The sequence below is a fragment of the Sardina pilchardus genome, chromosome 13 (assembly GCF_963854185.1).
Source record: "Sardina pilchardus chromosome 13, fSarPil1.1, whole genome shotgun sequence".
NCBI lineage: Eukaryota > Metazoa > Chordata > Actinopteri > Clupeiformes > Clupeidae > Sardina > Sardina pilchardus.
In genome coordinates, this window is record NC_085006.1 from 3,528,584 (window position 1) to 3,543,602 (window position 15,019).

The 15,019-nt window shown below is 41.7% G+C and overlaps 1 protein-coding gene across 1 annotated transcript; it reads left to right on the forward strand.

Annotated features, from left to right (window-relative positions):
* The first annotated feature begins 1,851 nt into the window (after positions 1-1,851).
* On the forward strand, positions 1,852-14,383 carry LOC134100021 (uncharacterized). Its single transcript, XM_062553070.1, has 8 exons — positions 1,852-2,260; positions 2,719-2,828; positions 10,713-10,916; positions 11,317-11,528; positions 11,677-12,646; positions 12,780-12,993; positions 13,637-13,705; positions 13,827-14,383. The coding sequence occupies exons 1-8, from the start codon at positions 1,852-1,854 to the stop codon at positions 14,381-14,383; spliced, it is 2,745 nt and encodes a 914-aa protein (XP_062409054.1).
* Positions 14,384-15,019: the final 636 nt, after the last annotated feature.

The following is a 15,019-nucleotide window of genomic DNA, read 5'->3' on the forward strand; positions in this document are numbered from 1 at the left end:
CAAGATTTAAGGGCCTGTCCCAAGGAGAAAAAGTATGAGCTTACCTTGAAACTTAAACACACGTGGGGACACTGAACAGTCCAACCAGCTAGAGTATGATAAACTAGCCAACTATGCTACTTTGTTTACAATATTTTGAGGCTTCAATCAAACTGAGCTGAATTTAAGAGGTGGAGTTGTAATATGAATAGCAGGCTATAAGCTGCATAAAGTTTGCTGTTATGAATATCAGAAATGTCAGTATACAGAATGTATATAATTACACGTGTGTGTGTGTGTGTGTGTGTGTGTGTGTGTGTGTGTGTGTGTGTGTGTGCTTGTGCTTTAGGCCTACATCTTGTTAAAAAATCATTAAATAAATAAATTCACATTATGTGAAAGCAAAGTGTCAGACATGAGGCGACCACCATATATTGCCTTCTAATCTGTGGGAAACACTGTTATTACTCTTTAGAAAGAGAATCATTGTCTTTTTTTGAATACCTTAACTTAAATGGTTGCAACTAAATCTTATTCTTCAAATGCCTGCCTTCCAATTTCACATACCCTGACAACATGACACCTTATGATTGTAGGTCAATTTGTAACCTGTCAAAGACAAAGATTAGCAGCAAAACTTGATATAAAAAGAAATCCTAAATGCTACATGTAGCATATTGTAGTGTGTTGGACTACTATTGCCACCTATTGGCCTTTCTTGGGGTCCAACATCACAAACAAGGCCTGTGTCGTGTGCAAACACTCCAAAAAGTAAACCGGTTTCCAATCAATCGACCAACATATAGTGTCGTATAGAGTCGCATGCACGAGTCTAAAAAAGTTCAGGCTCAGGATTTTTTTTTGCTTTAATCCCTGCCTAGTTAATCGAGAGTGGGGCCGTTCCTTGGAGGAGTTGATTGCCCTCACATCTGAATTGGACCTGCGGACTCGGGAGCGCCGACGGGAACGCATGACCAGCTCGCAGTACCCAGTGTCTCTTTCCAAGGCTCCAGCAAACAGTCAACCCACTCCCGGGGAGGCGGAGGAGCCTATGCAGTTGGGGCGGTCACGGATTTCCCAAGAAGAGAAGGATCGGCGGAGACGAGAGAACCGCTGCCTTTACTGTGGAGGGGTCGGTCACTTCCGTGACAAGTGTACGGAGCTCTCGGGAAAAGGCACGGCTCGCTAGGACAGAGAGGACTCCTAGTGAGCAGGGCAGCAGGGTCCTCTCAACCACCCACACGGCTTCAGCTTCCAGTGACACTTGAGTGGAAGGGCACTTCCAATGGCAGCACACGCTCCTGGCATTAGTAGACTCGGGGGCTGAGGAAAATCTCATGGACATCGACCTGGCCAGACGCCTCAATGTACCCCTTGAGGTGAGTTCTTACCCTTACTCTGTCCAAGCACTAGATGGCCGACCCCTTGGGTCGGGTAAAATAGAGTTTCTTACCAAACCATTGAGGTTATGGGTGGGGAATAACCATGTAGAGTGGTGTAAATTCTACCTGATTGCCTCGCCAAAAGAGACTGTAGTATTGGGTTATCCATGGCATGGAGAGAGAGAACGAGAGGGGAGAGAGAGAACGAGAGGATGTCTGTTATACGTATGGCTTGTGGTGATGTAGGTCATGTACTGTAGCTACTGTAGGGGTTTCGGGGATGCTGGAGCGACTGATCGCCTTCATTGAATGTAGATGTAGTGCAATGCACATGAACAGCATCAAAGTTGCAATGAATGGGGTCCCTGATTGCCCTGCTTGATTAATCACAGGATCACGCTGAGTTTGGGAGAGTAGAAGAGCTACTACGAGCCGTCTCCGGAGTTAGTGCTACACTCATGCGGTTTTACTGACTCTTCTGCCTCGAATCATGGAAACTTTAGATTACCTACCTGAGGCCATGTCCACTTCTGACACGAACTCGCAGTTTACCAGCCTGAGACTGGAATTCCAGTCCCTTGAGAGTCTTCTAAAAGATGCTGTCCATCGGCAGTCGTTGCTCCTCTCCCGCCTGGAGACGCTGCATGGAACACGTCCATCGGATTCCACAGTCTCGGTGTCTCTGGGTTCTTTCAGCCCGACTACGCCGTCGGAGGCTGCATCGACCACTTGGACTACAGTGGTGAGGAAGAATAGCCGGCTGTCTCTCCCCCTGTTTGCTCCAGAGGATGACGAATTCTCTGTTCCTGTTGACAACTTCTTTGCACCGCTCCAACTCCTCAAGACACAGAGCCCAAGGCTCCGGAGATTGGGGCTACCGGAGAAGCCGCTCAGCCACCGTCTGTGGAGCGACAGATGACACCAGCGTCGAGCGAAGAGACACCTATTGCTGTGCGACCACCATCCAGGCCTAGGCCGCGATCCGAAGGAGCGGGGCTAACGCTACCCGGTTTTGCCGAACGGACCGGCTCCTGTCTCAAGAGAAGAAAACGCTGCGTCTCCTCTTCTTCCTCATCTGCTGGCGGTCGTAAGCGCCACTGTTGCCGCTCTCCCACTAGTACAACAAGTTTAAATTATACCTCTCCAAAGACTCGGCGTCTCGAAAGCAACCCTTCATCTTTGCACGATACCCCTGCTTCCACTGTCTCGAATGCAACGACTGATGACGTCACGTACCTGGGTTCCCTTTCACAGCTACCAAACCCCGTGCCAAACACCTGTGAGAAACCTTTACCGCCCCCTTGCCCTCTGGAGCCAGAACCTCCTATCACCTCTAATCTTCCCCCAAACCTCTCAGTATTTTCCTATAAAGACACATCCTCCCCCCAACTTCTTCTGCTTGGAGATTCTATAATGAATGGAATCTTGCTCCCAGAAGCCATCACCTACTCCCTGAGGGATGGCAAGGTCAGCGACTTTATCCACCTCTTACCAAAGCTCCTTGACCTACACCCCACCATAAACTTAGTAATTGTCCATGCTGGGGCAAATGATGTAATGGATAGGCAGTCAGCTAAACTACACCAAGACTTTGAGGACCTTTGTTTTAAGGCCGACTCTTTGGGAAAGCGACTCATTATATCAGGACCTATCCCTCTTCCCGCTCGGGGGTCTGAATGCTTTAGCCAGCTTTTTGGACTACACTCATGGCTAAAAACTTTTGTCTTGCTGCTGGTTTTAATTACATTGGGAATTTTGACTATTTTTGGACCAGAGATAATCTATTTGAAAAAGATGGTCTCCACCCAAATAGGGACGGGGTCAAGCTATTTACTTTCATTTTCCTAAACTATATAGCCTTTGGAATACAGTGACTATTCATCCAACCTGACACCCCCTCTACATTGCCCCATATTTCCCAGACTATGAGCTATGAGGGTCACACCGGACATCCACCCTGTGCGTGCCCTTCCTCCCAGCCTGCACCATCTAGTGCTGAAACCCTAAATTGTCATATTCCTGTATTAATAAGTGACAGGAGATACCGGCCATGCTCTGCTTATGGGGCAAATCTGTCAAATCTTAAGCAAATAAAAAATCACACTCTGAATATTCCAGCAACTCACACCACTGTAGTGAAATGTGCTCTACTGAATGTTAGATCTCTTTTAAACAAATCTTTTTTAATTAATGATCTTATTTGCTCACTTGATTTCATGAGACATGGCTAGATTTGGCAAACAATGATACTACCCTCATTGAAACAGCACCGCCAAATTATAACTTTGAGTGCCACCCGTGGGGGTAAAAAAGGTGGAGGACTGGCTGCAGTTTATAGTGACTCTTTTCACTGTAAACAGAAATTAGTTGGTGACTTTGTTTCTTTTGAATACCTGTACACAACTATTAAGTGTTCTCCTCAGATCCTATTGCTGACATCTATAGGCCACCAAAGCTCTCTCCTAAATTATTCATTGAAGAATTTACTGAGCTACTGTCTGCCATCTATATAGAGTACGACTGCATCATAATTACTGGGGATTTCAACCTGCATGTTTGACAATCCAGAAAACAGCTATGCTAAAGAATTACTACTACTACTTGACACCTTCAATCTAACTCAGCATGTCAAAGAGCCGACTCACTGCCTGGGCCATACTCTTGATTTGGTCATCACAAAGGACCTTGATATTTCTTTAATAGTAAAGGACTTAGCATTGTCGGATCACTCCTGTATCTTTTTTACTGTATCCATGTCCCCACAAATGTCAACCAACTCTGTGATGACAGGAAGGAGAATAATTAATGATCACACAAATGCTCTGTTTGAACAAGCCTTTTCTCTCCAAACCCCAACCCCAACAACAAACTCAGTAGACGACATGGTAGACAACTTTAACTCACGTATGTTAGAAATCATGGACGACATAGCTCCCATTAAACTTAAGAAACTGAATAGAAAACAGAAAGCCCCATGGTAATTAAACCCAACAATTAAACAATTAAAAAGAGACTGTAGGAAGGCAGAAAGGCAGTGGCGAAAGACAAAACTCTCGGCACATCACAAAATATACAAAGAGAAGCTTCACATCTTTAATACTGGGACACGTAATGCAAGACAGCTCTTCTTTTCTAGTATCATTAGCAGAAATGCAAACAACTCTTGGGCCCTCTTCTCAGTAGTTGCGAAACTCACAAATCCCCCCCGCAACTGGATCCAGAGGTCATCTCCTCTAGCAGATGCAATGAGTTTGCTTCCTTTTTCAAGACAAAAATTTACCACATTAGGCTAAACACAATGTCGCACACTTCTAATACCCAGTTATCAGAATCACTCATCAGAACGGGCCCACTCATCACAATGCCCAATTTCAGTACGATTAACGTAGACATTCTTCAAAACACAGTACAGAGCCTCAGCTCATCTACCTGCACCTTAGACACTCTGCCCACTACTTTCTTCAAATCTGTTCTTCACCTCACTGGACCAGAACTGCTCAAAATCATAAACTCATCTCTAGAAACCGGCACGTTTCCTAAATCCTTAAAACCTGCAATAATCAAACCAATTCTCAAAAAGAACAGTCTAGATACTTCCTCATTAAACAGTTACAGACCCATATCTAATCTACCATTTATTGGTAAAATCATTGAAAAAATTGTTTTTAATCAAGTCACCTCCTTTCTGACTCTAAACAATAGCTTAGATAATTTTCAGTCAGGTTTCCGTACCAACCACAGTACCGAAACTGCACTCTCCAAAGTCTTCAATGACATTCGACTGAATACAGACGCAGGTAAAGCCTCAATCCTGGTACTATTTGATCTCAGTGCGGCCTTCGACACTGTAGATCATAACATACTAATTCAGAGACTTGAGCACTGGGTTGGCCTCACCGGTGTTGTACTCCAGTGGATCAAATCTTATCTTCAAAATAGGAACTTCTATGTCACAGTTGGAACTTGTTCCTCATCAAAAACACCCCTGACCTGTGGAGTCCCCCAGGGGTCAATCCTAGGCCCCCTACTGTTCAACCTCTACATGTTGCCACTTGGACTACTCATAAAAAAGAGCTCAGTATCCTATCATAGCTATGCTGATGATACACAACTGTATTTACCCCTCATGCCTAATGACTACACTCCTGTTGAAACACTTTGTCTTTGCATTGAAGAAGTGGATAAATGGATGTCGCAAAACTTTTTACAGCTAAACAGAAATAAAACGGAGGTCATAGTTTTTGGAAAGAAAGATGAAAGGAAAAAGATCTCTGCCATACTGGATTTGAAAGGCCTCCCTACTAATGACGTGGTAAAAAACCTGGGTGTGGTCATTGACAGTGATCTGAATTTTAGCAGTCACATTAAATCTGTTACAAAATCAGCTTACTTCCATCTTAAGAACATTAACAAGCTTAAAGGGTTTTTATCAAGAGAGGACTTGGAAAAAATCATTCATGCTTTTATCTCTAGTAGGTTGGATTATTGTAACGCTCTTTATATAGGACTCCCCAAAAGCACTTTAAAACCCCTTCAATTGATTCAAAATACTGCTGCTAGGATCCTCACCAAAACAAAGCGCAGGGACCATATCACCCCAATTTTAAAGTCTCTACACTGGCTTCCAATAAGTTTTAGAATTGATTTTCAGGTACTTTTACTTGTCTTTAAATCCCTAAAGGGGTTAGGCCCGAGTTACCTAAGTGACATGTTCAAACAACTACTACAGAAACCAATAACAAGAACAAAACAGGGTGAAGCTGCGCTCAGCTTCAATGGTGCCCACCTCTGGAACCAGCTTACAGAGGACATCAAAAATGCCCCTACTGTAGCTATTTTTAAAACCAAAGTAAAGACCAAACTCTTTTCGGATGCCTTTGGTACCTAATGCACATTGTTTTAATTATCTTTTTACTCATCTATTTTCTTTTATTTATTTTAAAAGAAAATTATATTAATTTTTATTCTTATTTGTATTGTTATATTTGATCTTTTTGTGTGTTTTAAAAGAAAATTATATTATTTTTTATTCTTATTTGTATTGTTATATTTGATCTTTTTGTGTGTTTTCTTATGTACGGTACTTACCTTGTACTTATTTTATATGTAAAGCGCATTGAATTGCCTATGTGTATGAAATGCGCTTTAGAAATAAATTTGCCTTGCCTTGCCTTACCTTGCCTTGCCATGGCTTAGAAGCCACTCCCCCCAGTTCAACTGGAAGGAGGGAACTTTACTGTCCTGGAGCCCAGGATGTGTTAAGACCTGCATAGGTGACCGGTCTGACGGTCCTGGAGTGTATGGGACCATTGTCCAGCAGCCTCCAAGATTGCTCTCCGAGTCCACAGAGGTAGACCTCACACTTGTTCCTCGGTATTACCATGACCTGAAGGCGTTTTTTTCTAAGACTAAGGCCTGTGCCCTTCCCCCACGCGAATTTTTTTTTTACAGGATGGTAGGGGAAGATTCATGAATATTCATTAGGGAACATGTCTCTGATTGGCCAGTCAGCTCTAAAATTCTAGTCGGCTCAATTTGAATATAAGTGGAGTACTGTACAGTTACGGTAAACGTAAACACGCTACAGCCACCGGCAGTTGTTATTTGGTCGAAATCATTTATGTACTGAACATTGAAACACTATTGCCACCATTTCCTACTGCTGTATCCACAGAGAGCTTTGATAAGGACCAGTATCGTTTATTACAATGTAGCTCGTTGTAGTATTTTTCGCCACGTACGTTAGCTCGCAGCTTGCTAGGCTATTCGAACAACAGAGAACGGGAGAGACTATGCAAGCCTCTTACAAATCATATAAAGTACTGATCATTGAAACAATATTGCCACCATCCTCCTCGTGAATCAAGAGAGCTTTAAGGACCAGGATTGTTCATTACAATGTAGATAGTATTTTTCGCTACGTTAAGCTGGCATCTGATATTACTCGTAGGCTATTCATTCCAACAACAGAGAACGGGAGAGATTATGCAAGCCTCTTACAAGTCTACTTTATTTATGGCCAAGAAATAAACAGTATAATACATCCTTCTCTGTCTGTGTACATCGAATACATTCAATGTAGAAAAGCACAACGTTAAGAAATGTCCTGTCTGAGAAATAAACCACTTTTGCTTGCCTAAAATACATGTGACACATGCGATCATGTTAACTACAAGTTGCCAGGAGAAAACATAAAGAACTTGGGGTATACATTTGAGGATTTAAGTGCCTAATACAGTGAGAAATACAAGGTCTACATTAATACCTAGTTAACATGCAATTACACGACTGTCTTCATTGTGGTGGACATCATCCAATTAAAACAATAATTCACACGCGGTTCACGAATAGACGTGGACAGTCAAACAAAAATACACAGCAATGTGCTAGACTGCTCATCTTTTCTCTTAAATGTACGCTATCAGTACTGAGTCAGTGGTGTCAAGGTGTCAAGATGTCCCGCTGTTCATCTGGTGGATCCCCGCATCTTCAAATCAGTCACCGACAATGGAAACAAAACAAAGGTAAGATTTAACTTAATACGTTTTGAAATGCACTTAGTATTTGCTATTCATAATCAGATAGTAATACATTAAGCCTATTGAAATCCCGACAAAAGTGTATCAAACAGATGATTGGAAAGACTACAACCAAAGACTCATTACTATCCGCTTCAACTCTCTCTGCTACAACTCGATCATCTATGCAAAGCCCATTAGCTGCTACATGACAGTGAACTCCTGCAGACCAGAATCTCACTCTACAAGTGTATGTCTGTCAATGTTTACTTCATAGACCAACCTAAAATTAAAACAATGAATTACTGAAATATGACCTCACCCTTGCCCTGCTTTCAAAACATAATATTTACATTGCTATGTTGCACGAGACATCCAAATCTATTCTATAAACAGTCTCGTGCGATATAGTCTGTTTAAATAACCAGTAAATTATTGCATTGTGAGTTTTGCCGGTTGAACAACATTTGCATGCAGAGAAGAGAGACTGAGATATAGGGAACATTATATTAGAATACGTTAGTATAGTTTATAGATAACATTATATTAGAGTACGTTACGATCGTTTGTAGTCATACCTTTTAGTATTTAAGCACTTGTATATAGATTGTATAGATTAGATGTTATTGTAGCTAGGGTTGTTCTTTGTTTTTACAGTAAAACTGTACTATAATAGTGTAGTTTAGTACATTATTCATTCCGTTTCTGTGTCAACTTGTCAGATCTAAGGTAAGTGATATTCAAAGTTAAGTAGAAATGTATTTTGTTAGTCTAGTGATTTGACATTCTCTATGACGCTAACGTAAGGTGACAGATGTCTGAGACCAAAACGGGGACATAATCTAAAGAAGGTGGAAAAAACGGGAACATTTCCAACTGGATTATCAATCTGTTTGAAATACATACAAGTCGTATCATCAAAATACCGGCACATTGTTAGTTTTTCCGGGGACAGGCAACCAAAAACGGGGACGTCTGGTCACCTGCCACTGGACTAATTGCTAAAATCTAGCTAGCTTCATTCAAAACCATAGAGCTAGAAGTGCATCCATGACAACCGCACACCAAGGTTCCTCCCTCGATCTCGTGCCCACTGTCCTCTTCAACGGCCATATTTTTTTGCTTTTTTAGCGCGAAAAAAAAGACGTCACTGACTTTTAAAAACAACGTTTCCCAATGGCGAATGGTGAACCCTAACAGTTGACACAAACTATTCAATATTTGCCCTATAGTTCATTTCAAAGCCAAGTAGCCTGACGGCGATCAAGTGACCCAACTGGCTAACGGAGTTGGCCACAGGACATGTCGGTCCATGCTATAATTAGCGAATGTTAGCCTACACTACATTAGCAGTAAACAGCACATACCTCAAGTGTGTCTTCTGTTGTTCGGCATGCCATTCAGCAGGTTAGCAGCTACACCAAAACTGCAAAACAATTCACAAGCGATGGCGGACTGTTAAGATGAAGACTATAAAGATTTAAACAATATGTGTTGTTCGGTAATTGAAATGTAGTCAAGACTTACCTGTATTTCCAACGACATTGACCGCAAATCTCAGAGCTTCAGCTGTTGCGACTGCTTTCAGTAAGATTTTCGCGGGAATAAAATGATGGCAACGTTGTCCGTAGTTGATTCTAATGTGACGTCATGCTTTAGGAAACATTTACCAATCACATTAATCCTGAGTTACTACCTCCAATCAGAGCCAGTAAACATGTTCTTAGAAATCTACCAGTATTAGAATATTGAGATTATTCTTTGCTTTTAATTAATTCATTGACAGCAAAAGGTGTACGAACACCGTAATTGTAATTAACCTTGTTGCAGGCCTAAAACACACGCCTATTTAACTTAGGTAACCATTGGGCCTACTACAGTTTTTCACAGTTGCTCAAACACTAAACCCCATTCTCTGAATCAAATTCTCAAATGCCTGAACACATTTATTGAATTATTCCCTTTTTTGGCAAAACCATAGACTACTTTCACCCACTTTCACCCATTTTACCAAACTCATTAACCCTTCTCGCAAAACTGTGAACACATTGTGCATTCTGATGCACTTCTTAATTATATTGATAACCAAACAACGCAGAAGTTGAACACAATTAGTGCACAGTTGTCTACATTTGAACACTACCACTCAAAATTGATAACACTTCTGTCTAATGATGTGACAACCAATATAAGTCAGTTCAGAGTTGACAGAGACGCAGGGGACAACAAGTTTGTGTTACAGTAGAAGTGGGGTACAAGGAAGAGGAGGGTGCAGGTAGGAGGAAGAGGATGAAGAGAAAGACAGAGAGTCCCAAGAGTTGCAATACTGTAAATGATGTATTTTTATAAACATACTGTGATCACAGTATTCATTTTACCCACCTCTTATTTTACCAGGCCTACATCCCTGTACTGTCACCAAAATCAGATGATGCAAGCCAGTTACTATTTTAAAGTGTCTATGGTTTCTTCCATTCAAGAGTCTGTTTCTGTTCTGTTTTTAGAAGTGGTGATCATAATGGCAGGATTTATTACAGCTTGCAACATTTGCCAGACACTTTGCAACTTTGAAGAAATGAAGCTGCTGGAGGTTAGATGTAGATGGATAAGAATGAAATGAAATAAAATGTTGAGGCAAGGTTAATGTTGAATATCTTGTCTTAATGATGCTCTATGTGTCATTAGGCCATTGGCAAACAAATAAAACCACTTTGACATTAAGTGGTTGACGTTGGTATTCCAGACATAGAGTTTACAGAATGTTGTGTAACTTTCAAATGTTTTCGCTGCACTATGCATTTGCTTACTGTAATTGTCTTTGTTGCTTCAACAGAAACTCTTCCCTGAGGACTATGAACATCATGTATGTTCATTCGAGCCTCTTGAGGGCAACAACTGCAACATTTCCCTGAAACTAAAGGTACACACGGAGGAGGAGGTTCACAGATGGCTTCAAGCCTTTCAAAAGTCATCGCAAACAACATGGCGGGTGAACAAAACCTATCCTGCGGAACGTCAAACAAAGAACATGTACAGAGTAAGTAATTTCATAGTTGCAGACATTTTTATTTTTTTTGCAAAGGTTGAGCCAAAACTTATTTGAATATGTTTGAAGGTGGACCTAAGATGCCAACACAACACACGTCATGCATCCTCAAAAAAAAATACATCCTGTCCTGCTGTGATGTATGTTGTTTTGAAGAGGCAAAGCTTTTCACAGAACAGAAAGTCCAGGTTAGATTTAAAAATATTTTTTCTAGTCAAAAACACAGGCTTGCTGTATTGTGAAAAAGTCACTCTCCAAAATACTGGCTTTCGATAATGTGTAGTTCTTAAATAGGCTAATGTAATAATGTAATAACAATTGTTTTGTTGTCAGATCTACAGATTTACATATACACGAAGGACTGTGTCTCTACATCAACATAAAACTTCAGCATAATCACCTGCTCATGTGTGCTGAGGCTATGGGGTACCGTGATGTAGCACCTGAGACAACACAGAAGCTCGAAGCTCTTTTTCAAAGCGGCCACTCTCCCTCTTCTGCTTTAAGCACTTTAAAATACGACCTTCAGGAGGAGAAGGGTGATGCCTATGTCTTTGCTTCTGCGGATCGCTCCATCTGCCCTGATCTGAGTTTCTGCTTCAGGTAAGCTTTATGATAATTTATCATTTGAATGGATTCACAAGCAGTATATTCATGTACAGTATGTGTGTGCCTCAACTATGTGATTATGTTGTAAATAATTATGACTATGGCAAGATTTAGTAAGTTGTGTGTTTTATTACCATTACAGACTGTATTACAACATATTCAAAAAGGCTTATGGTGAGCTATCCGGGGATGCCATGCTTTGCAGCCTCCAGTCATCTCTTGATGAATACAATGCCCAACAGGGAGAGACATGCGCACTACTGAAACTAGATGGCAATCAGACCATCATTGCCATCTGCACTCCACTGATGAAGCGTGTCCATGCTCTTGTTCGGCACAGTGCAGAGATCGTCTTTGTGGACTCCTCTGGCAACTGTGACCGCACAAACAGCCGTATTTTTCTTCTGTTGACGCATTCAGCTGCTGGTGGCCTGCCCCTGGGAGTGGTGATCACAACCTCTGAGTCGCAGAATACCATCACTGCAGGACTTAAGTTGCTGAAAGACCTTCTCCCGCAGGACGCATTCTCTGGGAGAGGAGACCTTGGCCCACAGGTCGTGATGACCGACGACTGCCAGGCCTTGCGTCAGGCTGTCCTTGACGTGTACCCCCAAACCCACCCCATTCTCTGTGTCTTCCACATCCTTCAAGCGATGTGGAGATGGCTGTGGGATGCTAACAATGGGGTCCCAAAAACTCACCGCCAACATCTGTTGCAGCTGTTCAAGGTACTGGTCTATGCAAGGTCTCCATCAGATCTGGATGCTTCATACCATCAAGCCATCCAGGACTCCATAGCTAGCCAGTACCAAAAGTACACGAAACATCTGGCAGCGGTTTTTAAGAGGCGTGAGCTGTGGGCACTCTGTCTGCGTTCCCATCTCCCAACACGAGGGAACAACACCAACAACTATGTGGAGAGTGCGATGAGGGTACTCAAGGACCAGATCTTCTACAGACTGAAAGCGTACAACATCACCCAACTGGTGGACTTCATCACAACCAGGCTAGAAGCTTATTACATCCGAAGGCTCATAGATGTGACTAACAACAGGACCACCAAAAAGCTGCCAAAGCCGAAGGGGCGTGTGAGCACCGATGGCATTGTGAAGGTCTAAAATGATTATTTACTCATTGCATTAAGAAAGTAAATGTATTGTTAGTCATTGCATTCTAATAACTTATGTTGTGTGATTGTGACATAAACAATGTCACAATATGCTTCTCTTTCTTGTGACACCATAGGAGGATGAAGTGAATTTCACAGTCCCTAGTGCCTTGACTGATGCCACATACAATGTGAATGTGTCCTTGGGGACTTGCACCTGCTCAGATGGCAGCACTGGTGCTTTCTGCAACCATCAGTATGCAGTGATGCAAGCCTTCCAACTGCAAGACAGCAACCCTTTAGCAATTACCACACCTGCCGCAAAGAGGTTGTTTTATCAGATCGCAACAGGTACAGTGTCGATTTACTCTTACTAATTACTTTACATTAAATTAAATTTAATTAAATTAGTGCAGTAGGAGTAAGTGCGTCAATGAGTGCAATTTAGCAGTTTAACCTCAGTCCAAACAATGTTAATATGCAATTACATTGTAGGTTAGAAATAGCCAATAGAAAAAAATGATTACTCTAAAACATCTAAACTTACTTTTTTTATTATTATTGCTGTCTATGTTCTACACTCCTCTACCTTGCATTTGTAACATTAGTGCTCAATGGCGGACACACATTTCCCTCAATCAGTGACTTTAACATGTTTAAAACATGTATGTATGTCTGTTTGTGTATGTGTGAGTGAGTGTGTGTGCCCCTACAGTGAGACTCACTAATTTATTTATTTAATTAACAATTTATCTTCCTCACCTCTTCTTTTCTCTGTTTCTTCTCTTCTCTAATTGTTGCTCTTCTATTTTCTTTTCTTTCCTGCTCCTCTCCACTGTTCTCTATACTCTCCTCTCCTCTTTTCTTCCTCACTCTGTCCCTCTCTCCTCTGCATCTCTCTATCCTCTTTTCTTCCTCACTCTGTCCCTCTCTCTCTCCTCTCCTCTTTTCTTCCTCACTCTGTCCCTCTCTGCTCTGCATCTGCAAAAAAAAGGAAAGAACAATGTCCCAGACAACTGGTTCATGCGTATGGAGGAAGTGGAGGAAATTCCATCTGTTGCAGGTAACCATTGTCTCATTTATGTAGTTATGTATGTGCATGAACAACACTTAACAATGTTTACTTAACAGCCTAATACACTTGCCGAATTACCCTCTCACATCACTCTCATTTTTCTATTTAGATCTCCAGAAAGACCAAGCTATATCAACAGATGAAGGGTCATCAGCTGATTCCTCACTTGATGAAAGCTTGCTAGCCGGTGAAGGCGGCTCTACAGACGCTGAAGACCTGTCTGTTCCTGTGACAGAACTTGAGGATCGTTTCAAAAACATGTGTGAGGGCCTGCTAGGAAAAATGAAAACTGATCCAAATTTCCAGACGGCATTGCAAAAAATGGTTACTTCTTACAATAAGATGACTGACAATCAGCTTATTTCAGCGTTGTCCACGTTTGGGAAATCTGGCACAAACACTGCAGCCAAGCTGTTGAAAAAGAGGGCAAGAAAATGCTTACAGATGAGTGTGGCAATTGGTGTACAACCAACTGCAGTTGCTCGCCGTAAAGCCCCACTCGGAGGTAGACGGGCACTTATAACTGGGCGTCCTACTAAAAGAGCCCGGAAAGACCACAATTATGTCCGAGTTGTCGGGGCAAATGCACTGCCCAAACGGTCACCACACTCATTTGCCCAATGTGTTTCCGAGTGTGTGACTCTGGGCCGTCAACACAGAAAATAAAATATTTGTGATATATATCTGCCTGTAATGTCTTTTATAATGTGTTATATGGTACTCACTGCATTTGTCTGTACACTTGTGCAAACATAACTATGGCTATACTGCAGTTCTATGATAGTGTAGGCCTACAACACTTTATGTATATGATGTTCAGTAACGCCTCTATAACATCCTTCATCTTTATTGCTTTCATCTCCAAAAAAAATTATGATCAATAACACTGTCAATAACACTGCTTGTGGTGTTGACCAAGTAACTACAAACAAGGCTGTCTTCAATGTTATTTGTATGTATTTCATGCGTATGATGTACAGACTCATATATTTCCCCCCTGAAAGTAGACCTATCCTGCAGCTTTTGAGTGTAGCGGAGTCCATAAGTCATAAACAACAAGGTTGTTGTTTTTTTCCATTTAGCTATTACTTTCCCTATGAGACAGGCTTTTTCTTATAACATGAGCGCCATCTATTGGTGACATTCTGCAGAGTCGTAGCGGAATTTTAGGGTAAGTTCTTACATAGGGTTACATAGCCTACAATTCTGTTTGAAGTCGCATAATACTCCGCTGTTATAGCTAAGTAAATGTGTTCATTGTTCATACTTGTATGCATGTATTACATTCACACAGGAGGCATC

Excerpts from the sequence above, each read along its gene's own strand:
- LOC134100021 (XM_062553070.1), top strand. The coding sequence starts at position 1,852 with ATGGAAACTTTAGATTACCTACCTGAGGCCATGTCCACTTCTGACACG. Across the intron at positions 2,261-2,718 it reads GGAGAAGCCGCTCAGCCACC|TATTTTCCTATAAAGACACA; the intron begins GTCTGTGGAGCG and ends CAAACCTCTCAG. Across the intron at positions 12,647-12,779 it reads GCACCGATGGCATTGTGAAG|GAGGATGAAGTGAATTTCAC; the intron begins GTCTAAAATGAT and ends GTGACACCATAG.